General features: G+C 48.9%; 1 protein-coding gene across 1 annotated transcript in view; it reads left to right on the forward strand.

The window, feature by feature from the left end:
- The window catches only part of COLEC12 (collectin subfamily member 12), a 189,426-nt gene that overhangs the window by 167,511 nt on the left and 3,475 nt on the right, over positions 1–18,440 (forward strand). Inside the window, exons 6-8 of the mRNA XM_004447388.5 lie at positions 4,280–4,768; positions 5,646–5,782; positions 7,366–7,475. Of these exons, the coding sequence (XP_004447445.1) occupies positions 4,280–4,768; positions 5,646–5,782; positions 7,366–7,475 (736 nt within the window). The remainder of the gene's footprint in view (positions 1–4,279; positions 4,769–5,645; positions 5,783–7,365; positions 7,476–18,440) is intronic.

Raw genomic sequence — 18,440 nt, forward strand, 5'->3', positions numbered from 1 at the left:
GCATTATTCACAATTGCCGAAATGTGGAAACTACCCAAATGCTCATAACTAGTTGGCTGGATAAACAAATGGTGGTATACACAATGGAATATTATTCAGCCATAAAAAAGGAATGCCGTTCTGATACATGCAACAACATGGACAAACCTTGAAAACATTATGCTAAATGAAATAAGTCAGATGAAAATGGACAAATATTGTGTGATTCCACATACATGAAATATCTAGAATAGCCCAATTCATTGAGAAAGAAAGTAGATTACAGGTTACCAGGGACTAGGATAGGGGAATGGGGAGTTACAGCTTACTGATTACAGTGTTTCTGGTCTATGGTGATGAAAAAGTTCTGATAATGGGTAGTGGTGATGATGGTACAACATTGTGAATGTAATTAATACCACTGAATTATACACTTGAAAACGGCTAAAACTGGGGGTGGACGTGGCTCAGGTGGTTGAGCTCCCGCCTCCCACACAGAAGGTCCTGGGTTTGGTTCCCGGTGCCTCCTGAAGAAACAAAAATGAACAACAAGCAAAACAAACAAAACACCAACTCAGGGAAGTTGATGTGACTCTACCTCCCCACTTACAAGTTCCCAGGTTTAATCCCCGGCCCCTGGTACCTCAAAAGAAAAAAAGACTAAAATGGAAAGTTCTGTGTTACATATAATATCACAATAATTTTTTTAAAGTTACTTCCCCTAACTTTATTAAATGGCCTAGGCTTTTTATTGAGCCTCCCCAATTTAAGCAGAAAAAAAACTCACTGTGGATGGGGAGACCCACTGGATCAATTCTTAAGTGTCGGGAGAGTCAGCGAAGACAGAATTCATCATAATCATCCCACAGCGGCAGCCGAGGTCAGCCTGGCCCAGACTGAGAGCGGAGGTGCCTCCAGGTATAATGCAAGGGGCGCTAGGCAGGTCACCCTGTCCAAAATCTCTCCCTTCCCATCTCTCCCGGGGTGGGAACTGAGGGCATGGGCTCGCTGGGCCTTGGTTGCTGTTTATTAGGCAAACACTTCCTGAATGTTGACCACGTGCCAGACACTGCTTGGCGCTGGATGGGGAAGAGTCGCCAGTGGATCAAACCAGGACTGAAGGATTAGAGGAGGAGGAGGAACCTCCAGCTGGCGTGACCTGGGAAGATGACGTGGTGGTTAAATAGGAATTTCACAGGTGGATTTAGGCAGAGGAAATCCTAAGAGAAGAGATGTGGAAACATGAGTAGAACGAGCACCCGAGGCCACCTGACAAGCCCTCGTGTCACACCAGTGACATCGGTGCTGAAGGTGGTTGAGCCAGCGGGGGCCAGAGCCGGGCTGAACGAAGACAAGTGTGGGAAAGATGCAGAGCGGAGTGGATGGTGAGAGGGCAGAGGTCAGAAGATCCGTTAGTGGGAAGCGGATTTGGCCCAACAGGTAGAGCGTCCGCCTACCACATGGGAGGTCCGCGGTTCAAACCCCGGGCCTCCTGACCCGTGTGGAGCTGGCCATGCGCAGCGCTGATGCGCGCAAGGAGTGCCCTGCCACGCAGGGGTGTCCCCCGCGTAGGGGAACCCCATGCGCAAGGAATGCGCCCCGTAAGGAGAGCCGCCCAGCGTGAAAGAAAGTGCAGCCTGCCCAGGAATGGTGCTGCACACACGGAGAGCTGACACAACAAGATGATGCAACAAAAAGAAACACAGATTCCAGGTGCTGCTGACAAGAATACAAGTGGACAGAGAAGAACACACAGCGAATGGACACAGAGAGCAGACAACTCGGGGGCGGGGGGGAGAGAAAAAAATAAAAAATAAATCTTTAAAAAAAAAAAAAAAAGATCCATTAGGGGGTTACTGCAACAGTCTACCCAAAAGGCAAGAGAGGGGCCGGGCAGGAGGGAGGAAAGAGGGAGAACACTACCCCAAGGTGGTGCCCGGAGTAATGGAGGAGACATGGGACGGTGCGGCAGGATGAGGGGCGATGGAAGGGGGACGTAGAGACGAGGGACACGAAGCTTGGTTTTAGACATGCGAGGTGGGAGGTGCTGGCAGGACACCCAGGGCAAAGGGGCCGTCTGACCAGCGGGTAGAAATGAGGACCCAGAGCCCAAGGGGGCTGAGGATGGGGAGGAGCAAAGGGGGCCAGTGGGCAGAAGTAAATAAGTTCCGGGAGAGAGAGCGTCACCCAGAGTCCCCTTTAGTCTGCTGGTTGAGGGTCAGGTAACCCTGAAAGGAACACTTTGAAGCTGTTCCTAACATTAGCATAACTCTTACCAGCTCAGTAGAGGGCCCTGCCCGTAAATCGGCCAGCAGCAATATGGCTAGCCTTAAATAAGGAAAGCTGTATCCAGAGCCTAGGCTTCTGCTAAGGAAAAACAGACCCGAATGGGCTGGCTTGGGGGCGCGGGGTAGGATGAGGACGTGGTGCACGTCTGTCAAGGCATAGAGAGGGAGGCCATTAGCACGGCTTCAGTTTTGTCCTTAGGGCAGTGGGGCGAGGGGTGCCAGGGGGACCGCCCCCCCTTCATCTCCCACCTTAAAAGCTTTCTGTTTCTCTAGAAAGAATGAGTGTAGCCTACTGAGGTCTCAGAAACATAAGATACTGGGAGTAAAGTATCTTGAGAACTGCATCTTCCTGGATACACTCATTTCAACCTCAGAAGATTTGAATTAATGTCCCAGCTCTGCAACTGCACTGTGAGTGTCCCAAGAGGAGGGACCGTGCCTTATTCTCCTGCCAACCTGGGACAAATCGCTCGGCCTGCCTGGCCCTAAGGGTCCTCGCCAGGGGCCTATGTCACAAACGAGGATCAAATGAAATAAGTGTGTGAAAGTGCTTTGAAAACCATCATTCGCTGTGCAGGGCCTGGTTGTCGTATATATATTTGGCGTTCCCTGTTCCCTGTTCAAGCAAACAAAGCAATCCTGTATTAAGGAGCTTCTTGATGGGATGGAATGGGGCGAGTGGGTATTTTCTTTACTTCCTGCCACCACGTTCCACCTTAAGGACAGCTGCTTTTTCCTCCTATGGCAGAAAAACAGTGTAGAGGTTTCCCCCCTGCCAATAAGTTAGATGGGCCACCAGGTTTTTTTTTTTCTCTAGCCCACCTTTCCTATTTGTTTTGTTGCTGTTGTTAAGATTTATTTTTTATTTATTTCTCTTCCCTCTCCCACGCCCCCAGTTGTCTGCTCTCTGTGTCCATTCTCTGTGTGTTCTTCTGTGACCGCTTCTATCCTTATCAGTGACACCGGGAATCTGTGTTTCTTTTCATTGCGTCATCTTGTGTCAGCTCTCCGTGTGTGCGGCGCCATTCCTGGGCAGGCTGGACTTTCTTTCGTGCTGGGCAGGTCTCTTTACGGGGCGCACTCCTTGCGCGTGGGGCTCCCCTATGCGGGGGACACCCCTGCATGGCAGGCACTCCTTGCGCGCATCAGCACTGCGCATGGGCCAGCTCCACACGGGTCAAGGAGGCCTGGGGTTTGAACCGCGGACCTGGACCTCCCATGTGGTAGACGGACGCCCTATCCATTGGGCCAAGTCTGCTTCCCCACCTTCCCTATTTGTATCAGACTAACAAACCAGAAAAAATAAAACTGACCCTCCCGTGTCCCAGCCCAGGGAGCTGAACACCTGTCTATGGTTTTACCACCTAGGCCTGCAGTCTCTCTGAACTGATCCCCGGTGGACGAGGCTCATCCTTAAGGACAGCAGTGTCCCCTGGGAGGGGACAGTAAGTAGTGCAGGGTGATACACAACAGAGAGGACAGGGCCAGGCCCCCTGTGGCGAGTTCACCGGTCAGTGCCTCTCAAACTGGATTGCCTTTTTGTCTCTTTCCGTGGTTTATCCCATAGCACATTCCACAGTGCTTGTCATTAATAGCTCTTAATGAAAAGAGGATGAAATAATTAGGAGGGCAGTCTGATCCCAGCCTGTATCGGCCTTCCTGATGGTGACAAAACAGCTCCAGGTGGCTGAGAGCTAGAGAACCCTAAGATACAGGTGTGTTTCCGAGGCTGGCGAGGACGCCACAGGGTGGACGTGCAGATGGCCTTCTCCTGGAACATCCGTGGGACACTGAGGCCTGGTGCACGGTTCAGGTGCTTTCCAAATGCTCAGGATAGGAGGCTGAGGTTATTAAAGAAACCTCTTCATTTAACCACGCAGTCAGCAACAGTGTGGCAAAACAACTGTTCCTTAATGTATATGTTTTATATGTCTAGATGTAAATTTTATTAAAAGGTAAATGGATTCATGTTAATGCCATTTCTTGGTTTTTTTTCTTTTTCAATGTTTTAGGTCCTCCTGGCCCCAGGGGTGCAAAAGGTGACAGAGGATCCCAGGGACCCCCCGGCCCGACCGGCAACAAAGGGCAGAAAGGAGAGAAGGGGGAGCCCGGTCCGCCAGGCCCGGCCGGAGAGAGGGGCCCAGTCGGCCCGGTGGGCCCCCCGGGAGAGCGCGGGGGCAAGGGCTCCAAAGGCTCCCAGGGCCCCAAAGGCTCCCGTGGGTCCCCCGGGAAGCCCGGCCCTCAGGGCCCCAGTGGGGACCCGGGACCCCCAGGCCCCCCAGGCAAGGATGGCCTCCCCGGCCCCCAGGGCCCTCCTGGCTTCCAGGGCCTGCAGGGCACTGTGGGGGAGCCTGGCGTGCCTGGGCCCCGGGGGCTGCCGGGCCTTCCCGGGGTGCCAGGCATGCCCGGACCCAAGGGACCCCCGGGACCCCCAGGCCCAGCCGGAGCCGCGGTGCCCCTGGCCCTGCAGTTCGAGCCCACCACGGCACCGGAAGCCAACGGTGAGTCTGCGCCCTGCGGGTGTGGGGGGCGAGCCCCAACCCCGCACACAGCCTGCCCCTCCCGCAGCCCTGGGAGTGGCATGAAGCTGCCCTGAGGGCAGGCACACCTGCCCTCTAACGCGGTCAGGTTCTTGGGCAACCGAGTCAGGACATTGCACCCTAGAAACCTTCCCTTCACGAAACCCCGAGGCTGGCCACCCTTGACCCATCCTGCCCTTTTCCCTGGGGACAGAGTGTCCCCGCAGCTACCTGCATCGACCTTCAGGGGGAACCCTCTGTTCTTGACACCCAGATTTAATTTCCTTCTGAGACGGTGCCGTGGTACCGCATGGCGTTGATAATTCAGCCTTGGCTGAAACTCTCCTTGGTTAGCAGCCAAGCCTGTTTTGCCCTCCTTTGACCCAAACCTGACCCCCCACCCCAACTCCCTTCAGTGAGATTCGGGTCACCGGCGCTGTGCACAGGCAGTTTGGATTCTGAGTCCACACATCCAGAGCGCTAGCTCATGGTTTCCCCAGGATTCCCCAGACCAACAGGGAACACGTGTGCAGGCCGTGCTTTTTGATGTTTTTGGTTCTGGTTTCTGTCATTTCTGCCGTTGGGAAGACCAGCCCAAATGCACCGGGGTGAAGAGCCAGTCCTAGGTATTTTCCAGACGACGGGCTCGCACTCCCGTGTGCTCGCGGCTCACCTCTGCACGCTGGTCTTGGCACCCAGCACAGGGTGAACTCCAGCCTCGGGCTCTCCACGGGGCCGCCGGGGCGGGAGCCGGGCCCGGAGTCGGGCCCACAGCTTTGGCCTCTGAAAAATGTCTCAAGAAAGGCATCGTACTTGCTGCATTTTTAAAAATCCGTGCTATAAATCTTTGCGTTCCTAGGCTGTCCCCCTCACTGGAAAAACTTCACAGACAAATGCTACTATTTTTCGGTTGAGAAAGACATTTTCGATGATGCAAAACTCTTCTGTGAGGACAAGTCTTCCCATCTCGTGTTCATAAACTCAAGAGAAGAGCAGGTATGTCTGCAGCGGCCTCGGGGAAAACTGTCGCTTAAGGATAGTTTACACCTGGAAATTGCATGATTACTGGAGAGTCAAGACATCGATAATTCACAGAAACATAGGCGATTTGGGGTTTATCCAGGTGAGGCTATTATGTCCTCTGGCTTATCGAGCCTGGGGAGGGGCGGCCTCTCCTGCTGTGTCAGGAGAACCCCATGGGTGAGCAGCAGGCCCTGCAGAGGGAGAAGCCAAGAGGGGTGGCAGTGGGGACACGAGGGACCAAACATGTGGGCCCAGGGCAGCGAGGGCAGTGGGGGCAGAGGCCAGGCGTGGGGATGAGGGCAGCCGCTCATTAGGCACCTACCGCCTAACAGGCCCCAGGCAAGGCATTTTCTCGTTTAAATCTCACAGCCACCCTAGAGCGCGGGTGTTGTTATCCCCACTTTACAGATAAGAAAACTGAGACTCAGCCGGTGTTAAGGGATTGACTCACCTGGCAAGCAGATGCAGAGCTAGACTAAAGCAAAGGTCCACTGAACGCCAATGCCAGTGCCCCTTCTCCGGGGCCACGCTGTCCCGGCAGCCTTCTTCCTTTTCCCTGAGTATCTTCAGCAGATGTGAGCCTGATATTTCCCACAGCAACTGACCGTACATGAGCATCCAACAGACAGTGGTCAGGCGCCTGGGCTTTAGAATATACAGATCTGGGAGCAGTCCCGGCTCAGCCACTTCCTGTCTTCACTACCTGGGCTGTGGTAAGGCTTTTAAGACCTCTTGCCGGCCAGGCACTCGACATGGTACCTGGGACAGAGCAAGAGCTTGGCAGTGATGTGGCTGTTACCATTCTTAGAATGTGCAAGGGGTGAGAGGCAAAAGGAAAATGGAGCCCAGTGGAAGTCATCGAGGTGCCCAGGTGATTTGGAGGAGGAGGAGGAGCATTGCTGAAGCAGCACCCCCACACTAGGGCAAAATGCCAGTCTTCCAAGACAGTACAAAATAAAAGGGGCACAATGAAAAAAAAAGAGGAAAGCAAAGGCAGTGTACATGTTCTGCCACGTGTTTTTTATTTATTTTTTAAAGATTTATTATTTTTTATTTATTTCTCTCCCCTTCCCCGCCCCCCCCCAATTGTCTGCTCTCTGTGTCCATTTGCTGCGTGTTCTTCTGTGACCGCTTCTACCCTCATCAGCGGCACCGGGAATCTGCATTTCTTTTTGTTGTGTCATCTTGTTGTGTCAGCTCTCCGTGTGTGTGGCGCCACTCCTGGGCAGCCTGCACTTTTCTTTCCCACTGGGCAGCTCTCCTTACAGGGCGCACTCTTTGCACGTGGGGATCCCCTACGCGGGATACACCCCTGCATGGCACAGCACTCCTTGCGCACATCAGCACCACGCATGGGCCAGCTCCACATGGGTCAGGGAGGCCTGGGGTTTGAATCACAGACCTCCCATGTGGTAGGCAGACACCCTATCCATTGGGCCAAGTCTCCTTCCCCGTGTTATCTTTTAAATCACCCTTTTTCCCACAGGCTGAAAAGAAACTTCCTCAGACATCTCTTCCAAGAAATAGTAATGCCCCATCACTAATTTATTTTCCAGCAATGGATAAAAAAGCAGATAGTGGGTAGATACAGCCATTGGATTGGCCTCACAGACTCGGAGCGTGAAAATGAATGGAAGTGGCTGAACGGGACATCTCCAGAGTATACGTGAGTGCTCCAGCCCTTGGTCTCGCGCTTTCCACCCCTTGCCCGGCCCCCTTCACTTTTTTCCTTAACAGTCATATGGCATAGCCTCCAGCTGAGGCTCCTGGGTTCCAGTTCCGTGTTTGTATGCAGAAAAATTGTGGTTGAGCATTGATAAGCTGTAAAATAGGGTTTTTCTGTTTTGCCTTTTCATGGCGTAAATTTTTCTCATTTCTAAGAAAAAGTCACAAGAGACTCAAATCCACACACCACAGTCCTTCCGGCAAAGGCCTTCTCTTTGCATGCTGCTGCAAAGGGCGGCGAGGCCAGGACTACTCGCCCTGGAAGTGTTTCTAGCAGCACTGGGAGCTCCCTTGAGGATGGCACCGTCGGCGCTTCTTTACCCGCACTGGGCTTGCGGCTGGAGTCTGATTATGAACTTCAAGGCTATGACTCACCTACAAGATAGAAGTTCAGGTGAACCACGAAGTTGGGCTGGTGGGATCACCATCTCCTAAAGGTTTGACGATTTCCTGAAATCCTATGCGACCTGAGTTCTATAAAGGCAGCAACAAAGAATATAACAATCAGTCTTACTTCCTGGAGCCCAGCAGGGCACGGCCATCTCCAGGCGCCTCCTCCTCCACCTCCGGCTATAAAGATGACTAAACTGCACCAATATGAATTTCACTTCCTTCTATTCCTTCTTTGCATCTATTGGATGTGAAAATATGCAGCAAAATGTACCAAACTAAGCAGAATTTATCGCAATCCCCTTCTGCATAGCCTTTAGTTTGCTGGGTACCTAGAAGCCAGGCCCCCCCCTCCCCAGAGATCCAGCCCCGTGGGGACGCAGCATGATTTGCTCACGGCGGGAGGCTGGTGGCATCTGCATAGCTCTTGGGGCTGCACCCAGTGCTGGGAGATAAGAAAACGTGGGTGTTTCAGGCCTAACAGAGTCTTGTGGATATCAAGGTACAGCTCTGCATGGTCAGGGCAGTGGGGGAGGATAGAGCAGCAGGGATCCAGAGGTGGCAGAGAAGGTTTTAAAGAAGTTGCTAGGTGGGTGTGCCTGCACACGTGTGTGGACAGACAGGCCGACCTTTCCTTTTAAATCCACCTTGTGCAGAGCATGAGTTAGAGGATGTAGGAAGAGCCAGAACAAGGCCATGTCTTTTTAAAAAAAAAAGTGGCCAAATGCCCAGGTGGCACCTTTGAGGATGTCCCATCTGCTGGGAAGGTGAGCCTCAGGCTGCCCCACGGGCACTTGGATGTCCTCCTGCTGGTCTGGGGCAACCACTCTAGCTGCCTTCTCCGTGGGGAGAGGAAGCTACGCCACAGCTTGGCGCTTTGTCTGAGCTGCCTGAGGAGGCCGCTCAGCAGGGCAGGGCTGCACTTGGAGAGACTGAAAGCAGTTGACAGCTGGCAGTGGAGGTTGGCGGCGGGGGACAGGCAGGATTGGTAAGAGCAAAGACACATCTGCTCCTTCGTCAGTCAGGAGTGCCTGGCTCTTTTTTTTTTTTAAGGGAGTGAGAGGAGCTTAAAACAAGTCTCCTGCCTGTAAATACAAGAGAGGTCTGGGTTAGACTCACTGAGAAATTCAATCTTAAGCCTTCCTCCATATGGAATGGATTGAGCCAGAACACAACCATCTACGCCAGCTCTCCCAAGACGAAACGCGTCCCCTCCTCCTTGGGCTCCAGTGTGAGGGAGGGGATTTCAGAGGAGATCGCCAGCGGGGGTACCTGGGGCCTGGAGGCGAGCTCGGGCTCTGCCGGGCCCCTCTCTTGCAGCCCCCCCGGAGGGATCTGGCTTCGGCCCCAACCACAGCGCAGACTGTGCTTCTCGTTTTTCACAGCAAGGAATACGTAGACATGTAAAAATCCCCAGGATCAAATTTTAAAAGCAAGAATAAATTAGCCAGCCATGTTATAAAGTCTCGATAATTGAGGGCTAATTTAATTTGACATCTAATAATAAACATCGCTCAAACCAGAAGAAGGACCAGCGCGGTCGGGTGTGGAGAGCACACGGGCCTGCGGTAGGGGAAACTGGGTTCCAGGCCCTGCCCCACGGGACGTAGTGGCATGACCAAGTCTCCCTGTCTTCACCGATACAACGAATATTACAAAAGTGCCTACTCAGAACTGCGAAACTAAACGAGATGCTATGTGTAAGGCACACAGCGTCCGTGGGACGCGCTCCAGAAGGAAGGGTTACCTGCTCGTGTCGGAATTGTTATGACTGTTAATGTCCTAAACGTGATTATTATCATATTAGTAATTGGAGAGTAATAATGCCTAGCATTTATGAATCTTACAGTATAGTGATCGAGACACCTCACAAAGTATCTCACAACAGGTTTGTGAGAAAGACGAGAAAAACATTCCGAGCACAGCCTCTCCGAAGTCTCCCTCCAGTAAATCTCCCCAAACGCGTGTCCGTGAAGCCAGACTCCCCTTTACTCAGTTCTTCTTGACTTCTGAGAATCAACCTGTCTACTTCCCTTTCCGCCGCCCCTGGCAGTGCTTTCTGGACCTGGCGCCTCCCCCAAGCCTTGCCCAGGCTGCGGAAGGATTCATGTCACGGCTTTCTTCTTACACTTTTTTCCTGACACATGCACACTGCCCTTTTGAGATTGTTTAAGGGTTTTATGGTTACTAAAAAAGAGGAAATCGATGGGATAAAAGGCTCTCTCCTCTGCCTCTTGTCCCAACTCTTTTTTTTTTTTATGCTACTTGAATAAACCATCAAAAGTATTAGTCCCTGGGATAGAAGCCAGAGCCTGAGGGCATCCAAAGACCTGAACTCGGGTTTATCTCCAGTAAAATGTCCAGCCAGGCTTGCTGCCCCTTCGGGCAGTTTCTGCACTGAGGCAGGGCAGGGCAGGAGATGCCATCTCGATGCTGGGACCCCGTTCCCAGATGTCTCTGATTCACAGACAAATACAATTTCAAAAGGAAAACTGGACAACTGGCAGAGATTGCCAAGGTTTTACTTGCCAGTTGAGGATAAGGTTTTAAAAATCACCTATCAACAGATCTCGGCATTAAAAAAAACAAAACGAAACAAAAAACCAGTTCTTTTCAAGAAAAGGCAGTTGCCATCTTAAACACACTTTTATTTTTCTCATTTCACCACAGATTTGTGAAGCTGGATTCTGGAGCCAGCACCAATCCCAGTGTGGATCCATTCGCTGCAGTCCTTTGATAACATTCGGTGAATTATCATGGCACGTTGACTCTATGCCAGCTTCCCTGCTGGCCTAGAGGGACTTTCCTAGAGTGGAGGGAAGGGCAGCAGTATGAATGAGAGATGTTGTCCTTGTACTTATGTAGAAAATGTGATGTCCAGGACCGTGTCACAGCCAAGAGGACATACCAATCCCAAGCGCATATATGGCAAATAGCAGGGCTTCAAAGTACAAGAGGCAAAAACTGACAGGACCAAAAAAAAGAAATAACCAAATTCACAGTTATATGTGGCAATCCCAGCATTCTTCTCTCGGTAATCCATAGAACAAGTAGGTAGGAAAAATATAATAGAAATATAATAGAAAACAACATTACCAGCTAACTTGATGTAGTAAATATTTATGGATCATTTCACCCAACAGCTGCAAATAGACATTCTTCTCAAGTGCATATGGTATATTCACCAAGATGAAACGATAGGCTGGCCTATAAAAAAGGTCTCAATAAATTTCAAAGAGTTTAAATTACATGGAGTGTATTCTCTGCCCACAACAGAATTGAATTAGAAATTGATAACAGAATGATACCTGAAAAATCTCCAGGTGTTTGGGAATCAAATGACACACTTCTCAGTAACCCACGGGTCAAAGCAGAAATCACAAAGGAAATCCGAAAAGTTTTGAAGCAAATGAAAACACAACACATCAAAATTTGTGGGATGTTCTAAAGCAGAAGGAAGGAAATAATAAAGCCTGGAAAGCATTGGGATAGAAAAGAAACACTTGCTTCAGTGGAACCAGGACCGTGACCCAAGCAGACCTTCCTGTTCTTAGAATAAGTGCAGGGTGTGTCCTTTGGCAGAGATTGTCACTGTGAACAGAGGCCACTGCGAGGCCTGGGGGATCAGAAACAAATAGGACATAAATCTTGCTCACTTGCTGAGAACAGAATGGAAAGAAGCCTTGAGGCTCCTTCCACCCACCCGAGACCACAAACTGCAACATCCTTCCCGAGGAATTCCCAAAAGGCATTTGAAACTCCTTCTGTTCCTCTAGCCCACTTCCGGCTCTCATCACACAGGACATCCTTTGGTGGGCACGTTGTGGGTAATAGCTTTCATTGGGATATCACAAAGATAAGATAGGACTGCTTTCTATTTGTGCAGAGTGCCCCCTAGTAGATAGAGTATTTCTAAAACATAGTGTTTTTAGAATATAGACTCAGTGTGGCTGGGATCCAGAAGGCACCCCAGATTTCCCCTGATTCAAGAGCTCACTGTTGGTCATGCTTCATGCTTCTACCAGAGTGGCACTGGCTCAAGCCGCCAGAAAGGGATCAGCTGCAGGACATTCTACAGCAAAGAAACGTCTCACTGCTAAGATTTTCCTATTTTGAGGCCAGGGCCTTATCAACACAAATCTCTTGGCCATGAAGTCTCAGATAATCTTGCAGTGGATGAGAAAGTCCTAAATTGTGAGGTTGGAAGGAGCCATTCGCAAGATTGAGTTTGTGCTCTGCCTCCAGTTAGATAATCCCAATATCCTGGGGAAGGATCACACTCACTAGCTGCTGCGCTTATGGGTTTCCAGCTCGCTGGAACAGTGAGCCGACGTGTTTCCAGGGTTCCTGGCTGAACTTCGAATATGCTGTCCAAGTACACACATTTGTCCTTACCCGATCACTTCTGTGATGCGTTTAGTATATGGGATTCAAGGGTTTTCTCGGTCCAGGCTTCAGCCAATTTCTCCTTCCAGAATCCACCTGTGAATGAGAATAAGGTCCTTCTTAGGCTGAAATTCTTCTCCAAAATATATACATTATGTTTACCCAATGTGTTCTATTACAAGCTTGCAAACCGAGGGTTTTGCCACAAGTCACTCCGTGTGTTTTAGCTTTTCCACAGTGATGCTTTGGCACTCTGGGTGTTCAGTCTACAAGACCCAACTGCCACACAGCCTGGTTTCAGGCTACACGTCCACCACCCTCCTTGCCTGCCTGCACCACCTCTGTCCCCTGCACTCACTGCTGCATTCTGCTTTCAGTCCCTCAAGAAACCTTGAGTACTGTATGTGAAGACTTGAGAATGGTGATCTGGGTTATCGCCTTATTAATCAATTACTTTTTTGTCTAGTTTATAAGTCACTTTTTTCTACGTAAAATGACAAGGAAAGGCAAGGGAAATTTTGAGCAGGTCTTCTATCAGAAGTCTTATTTATATAGTTTCCCAATTAACTGAAAATAGAGAATGTCAAATGCCCCATCTTTATGCATTCAGGAGCAATAGCTCTCAAATTCTGTATCAAAATTGGAATCAAACCCTCTCAAATTACTAGCAGAAATGAACAAAATGTACATTAACAAGATCAAACTATTCAGGCATTGTTAATCTTTCCAGAGGAGCCCTGCAAAGTGGACAGAAAGAGGCAAAAAAGCATACAAGAAAAGTGAGCAGATCCTAAACTTTTTTCTTTAAGGAGGTGGTGGGGGTTGAACATGGGCCCTCGTACATGAAAAGTGGGTGCTCGATCACTTGAACTACATCTGCTCCCCAAACTTTCCATTTTTAATAAATATTTTTCCTTCCAACTTCACCTTGCTCACATGTGACACTATGACAGTCTGACATTTTAGTTCATTTGTTTCTTGTCAGGTAAGCTCTGCTGAGAGCAGGGATGCTGTCTCATTTTTGCACTACTGTCTTGCCATGGCCTAGACTTACACCTGGCACATGGTGAGTGTGTGTGATAGATGACTGTTTTCTAGTTCTCCCTCCTAAGAATCTTCCCAGTTTTTCCTCTCATGGGTTAATGGTGATTTCTTCTTCTTCAAAAGTCTTTTTTCTTTTACCTTTTTTTTTTATACTGTATTTTTTTGAAGATACATAGATCACAAAAAATGTTACATTAAAAAATATAAGAGGTTTCCATATACCCCCACCCCCCACCCCACTCCTCCCACATCAACAGCCTCTTTCATCATTGTGGCACATTCATTGCATTTGGTGGATACATGTTGGAGCACTGCTGCACCCCATGGATAATAGTTTACATTGTAGTTTATGCTTTCCCCCAGTCCATTCAGTGGGTTATGGCAGGATGCATAATGTCCAGCACCTGTCCCTGCAATATCATTTAGGACAACTCCAAGTCCTGAAAATGCCCCCACATCACATCTCTTCTTCCCTCTCCCTGCTCTCAGCAACTACCGTGGACACCTTATCCACATCAGTGCTTCAGTCTGATCCATACTTTATTTTTCCATCCTGTGGACCCTGGGATGGTGATGTCCACTCCACCTCTAAATCGAGAGGGGGCTTAGATCCCAAATGGTTGATGGATGTGATTCTCCTGCTTACAGTTGTAGGCACTCTTGGTTCCCTGGTGTGTTAGTTGACCATCTTATATATATATTTTTTAAAGATTTATTTATTTATTTATTTCTCTCCCATTACCCCCCCACCCCACCCCAGTTGTCTGTTCTCTGTGTCTATTTGCTACGTCTTCTTTGTCCGCTTCTGTTGTCAGCGGCATGGGAATCTGTGTCTCTTTTTGTTGCGTCATCTTGTGTCAGCTCTCTGTGTGGGCAGCGCCATTCCTGGACAGGCTGTACTTCCTTTCATGCTGGGCAGCTCTCCTTACGGGGCGCACTCCTTGCACATGGGGCTCCCCTACGTGGGGGACACCCCTGCATGGCAGGGCACTCCTTGCGCACATCAGCACTGCGTGTGGGCCTGCTCCACACAGGTCAAGGAGACCTGGGGTTTGAACCGCCATGTGGTAGACGGATGCCCTAACCACTGGGCCAACTCCGCCGCCGAGTTGACCATCTTTACCTCCCTCTTAGCTGACCTGGGTAAGACCAACAAACCAAGAGTAGGAGTTGCAACTCTGCTGAGGCTCAGGGCCTAGCTGGCACATGGCCAGTCCAGAGATTCAAGTCTACTGAGTATTTAAAAACAAAAAGTAAAAGTGACCTTGCCACACATGCCTCTTCAGTCACTTTACTTTTTGTTTTGAAATTCTTTCAAATTTACAGAACAGTTACAAAAATAATTCAAATCTCATTAGGTAGAACATACCCCTGCACTGCCAGAGTCCGAGATCCACCATTTTTAACATATTCACATTTGCTGTATCATTCCATCTGTCTATTTAGCAGTCTATTCTCTGAATGTGGGTTGTATACATCATGCTCCTTGAACACTTATTGTTGCCATGTACATAAGAACAAGAATATTCACTTACACAACCACTTGAGGTGGTTAACAAGTTCAAGAAATTTAACCTTAATGTAAACTTTCTAGTTTATATTCTAATTTTTTCATATGTTCCAATAATGTCCCTTTTTTTTTTTAATTAAATTGCCTTTCCCCCCTCCCCCCAATAATGTCCCTTTGATCCTTTTCTCATCCCTTGTTAGATACTATTCAGGGTCATATATTGCATTTAATAGTCATTGTCTCCTTAGTTGCTTTTTCTGTCTTTTAAAAAAATTGTAGGAACATATGTACAACACAAATTTTCCCATTTCACCTATTCCCAAGCATATCATTTAATGGGATTAATCACATTCACAATCTTGTGGCACCCTCATCACCTTCCATTATTAAAATTTTTCCATCTCCCCACACAAAAACCCTACGCCTATTATGTATTAACTCCCCATTTCCCCTGCCCTTTATCCCTGGCAACCAGTACTTTAATTTCCATTTGCATGAGCTTGCATATTCTCCACTATTTACTTCATAGTTACCATGGGGCTTAAATTTAACATCCTAAATCTATAACAGTTTCATTTGCTTTGACATCAACTTACCTTCAATAGTGTACACAAACTATAGTGCTATACCCTTCTGTCCCCCCACCCCTATGTAGTTTTTCTCACAGATTACATATTTATACACTGAGTCAAAAACCACTGATCTATCATTACGTTTTATGCATTTGCCCTTTAGATCCCGTAGGAGGTAAAAAGTGGAGTCACAAGCCAAAAATACGATAGTATTGGCATTTACATTTGTCCATGTCATTACCCTCACCAGAGCTCTTTATTTCTTCATGAGGCTTCTATCTGTGATCTATTGTCCTTTCCTTTTGGCCTGCAACTCTCTCTAGCATCTCCTGTAGGGCCTGTCTACTGGTGACAGACTCCCTCCATTTTGTCTTTCTGCCCCTTCCTCCCTTCCATCTCCTTCCAGGACCCCACAATGCATATATTGGTATGTTTGATGGGGTCCCATAGGAGCCTTAGGCTCTGTTCACTTTTCTCCATTTTCTTCTTTCTGTTCCTCATACTGGATAATTTCAATTGTCTTATCTTTACCTCCAGAGGATGTGCTGTTGAAACCTTCTAGGGAGTTTTAAATTTCTGTTACTATGGTCTTCAGCTCTACTTGGTTCTTTTTCATAATTTCCATCTCTCCGTTGGTATTTTCTTTGTATTCCTGTGTCGTTTTCCTAATTTCCTTTAGTAGTTTGTCAGTGTTTACCTTTAGCTCTTTGAGCATCTGTAGGATAATTTTTTTAAGTCTTTGTCTTATGTCTCAGATCTAGCCCTCCTCACTATTTTGTTTGTTTGTTTGTTTGTTGTTTGTTTGAGGTACCAGGGCCAGGGATTGAACCCAGGATCTCGTATGTGGGAAGCCAGTGCTCAACCACGGAGCCAAAGCACTTCCTGAGTTGGCTGAGTTGGTTCTTTCGTTTGTTTGCTTGTTGTTGTTGTTTTTTTTGTTTTTAGGAGGCACTGGGAACCAAACCCCAGGACTCCCATGTGGGAAGCAGGTGCTCAGCTGCTGGAACCACATCTGCTCCACATTTGCTTTCTAATGCCTTAAGCTTCTCCTTTGCCTGGGTCATTGCTTCCTGTTTCTTTGTATGTTTTATAACCTTATGCTGAAACCTGGACATTTTGATATTTTAATATATTATCACTGGAATTTAGACTCTTGAGCTTCTATCCTGCTAGTCTTGTGACAGAGCTTTCCTTAAATGCCAGGAGCTAACCAAAAGAAAAAGAAGGAAAAGGGGGGGGGGAAAAGACTCCTTTCCCAGTCTTTGCAGTACTGTCCCTCAGGGCTTATCCTCACAATGAGTTTACAGAATCACTCCAGCCAGCCCGGAGGGGCCTCCCTCATCCTTGCTGCATGTGCCTCTTGTTTTGGGCCTGCGCTTGTGGCCCTAGAGATTCCCCCATTTCCATGGATTCAAATGTTCTCTGGCGCCTCAGGAACAGTTTCCTCAGATCTGGGCACTGCACTGCGCCGTCCTACAGCCTGCAACCCCCGGCCCGGGCGGCACGACGCGACTGCTCCCCCACGGCGTTCCTGGGAGAGCTCGGTGAGCCGCCTTCTCCGCGCAGGGCGAGTTCTGGGGCAGCGAGTCCCTCGGGCCACCACCAGACAGATTGGGCCAGACGCAGATGCGCCCAGTGTGCGCGCGTGGGTTACTCCGCTCATTCTGGATCCCGGACCAGGAATCCGCGCTGCGAGCCTGAGCCGCTCCACTCCTAGCCAGCGGCGGTTAGAGGAGGGGCCCGGCCCGGGTGCCACAAGGTCCTACAGATTTAGGTGGCCTTTCCCTTGCTTTGGCCCTCACCCTGTTACCTTTATGATTTTTTTTTTAAGTCTGAGAAAGGTGTCTCCCAGTTCTTGCTGTTAGGTCAAAGCTTCTGTAGGAGAGGGAGCTCTGAAGGGTCTCAATCCACTATCTTGATAGGGCCTCCTTTAAATTAGCTTTCCACTGCTAGAGTTATTTAAGGGAGGTCACTTTATTTGTTTGTTTTCAATCCTGAAGTACCCCTCTGGTGGTTGGGGGGTGGGGTGGCAATTCTACCTTACTACCCCACCTTTAACTGGAAGCTTTCATTGCCCTTTCCCACTGCCCTCTGGTTTTGCTAGTCACATTGTCGAAAGACGAAGGATCATATGTGCCCTGTCCTGAGATGACCCTAGGATACCCAAGGCCGATGGGGTAATGAGTCAGTGTTTACGGGAAGCGCCTCCTTCAGATGTTCTTTCAGACCCTCCGTGTGAGGCAAGCTCATCCTCAGGCAGTAACCACAAGCTTCTGTGCAAGAACCTGCTTCTTAGAGAAGTTTCAGCTTTCAAGCTTCAGGGCTGGAAGCACATCTAATTTATTGACTGGAAACAAAATCAAGGGCTCCTTTCCTTGCCAAAATGCTGTTTTGAGCAGCCGCATCCAAGTTATCAAGCTCCAAGAAAATTCATCCTAAAGGAAACTTGTTTTTAAGAATCTCTTTTTCCCCCAAAAAGGAATATCTGAGTCATTTTCAGTAAGGTTAAATTACTCTTTCTTTCTCAAGCAATCATGCCATCTCCAACCTAGCCAGCCAACCAATTGTTTGTAATTGCAGATTCTGGTAGATGGATATCAGGGGTCTCTCTGTTTCTCTGTATGACTCTGACTTGGAAGATATCAGAATGTACAAGGATCCCTCCCAGTTCTCACAAAGTGTTTTGTGAATGTGGATATCGTGTCCCCATATTGCATATGTATTCATGAACGTCTGTATACACATGCCCAGAAGTCAGCTCTGCAGGACACATGAAAAAGTCATCACTCCATCTAACCTTGTTGAGGAAGGATTAGTCCCTCCACGTTGTGATAAAGCAGCTCCAGGAGTCGATTTCACTGCGGCAAAGATAACCAGCCTGCAAGGAGATGCTGCATTACACTGCAGCCTTCTGGCTTCCTGACCCGGACAGGACCTTTTCAGTTGCAAAGACTGATGAGATCCCTTCTCTGCAAAGCTGCCGCTGCTTATTCTGAATCAGAGT

The sequence above is a fragment of the Dasypus novemcinctus genome, chromosome 16 (genome assembly GCF_030445035.2).
Source record: "Dasypus novemcinctus isolate mDasNov1 chromosome 16, mDasNov1.1.hap2, whole genome shotgun sequence".
Classification (NCBI taxonomy): domain Eukaryota; kingdom Metazoa; phylum Chordata; class Mammalia; order Cingulata; family Dasypodidae; genus Dasypus; species Dasypus novemcinctus.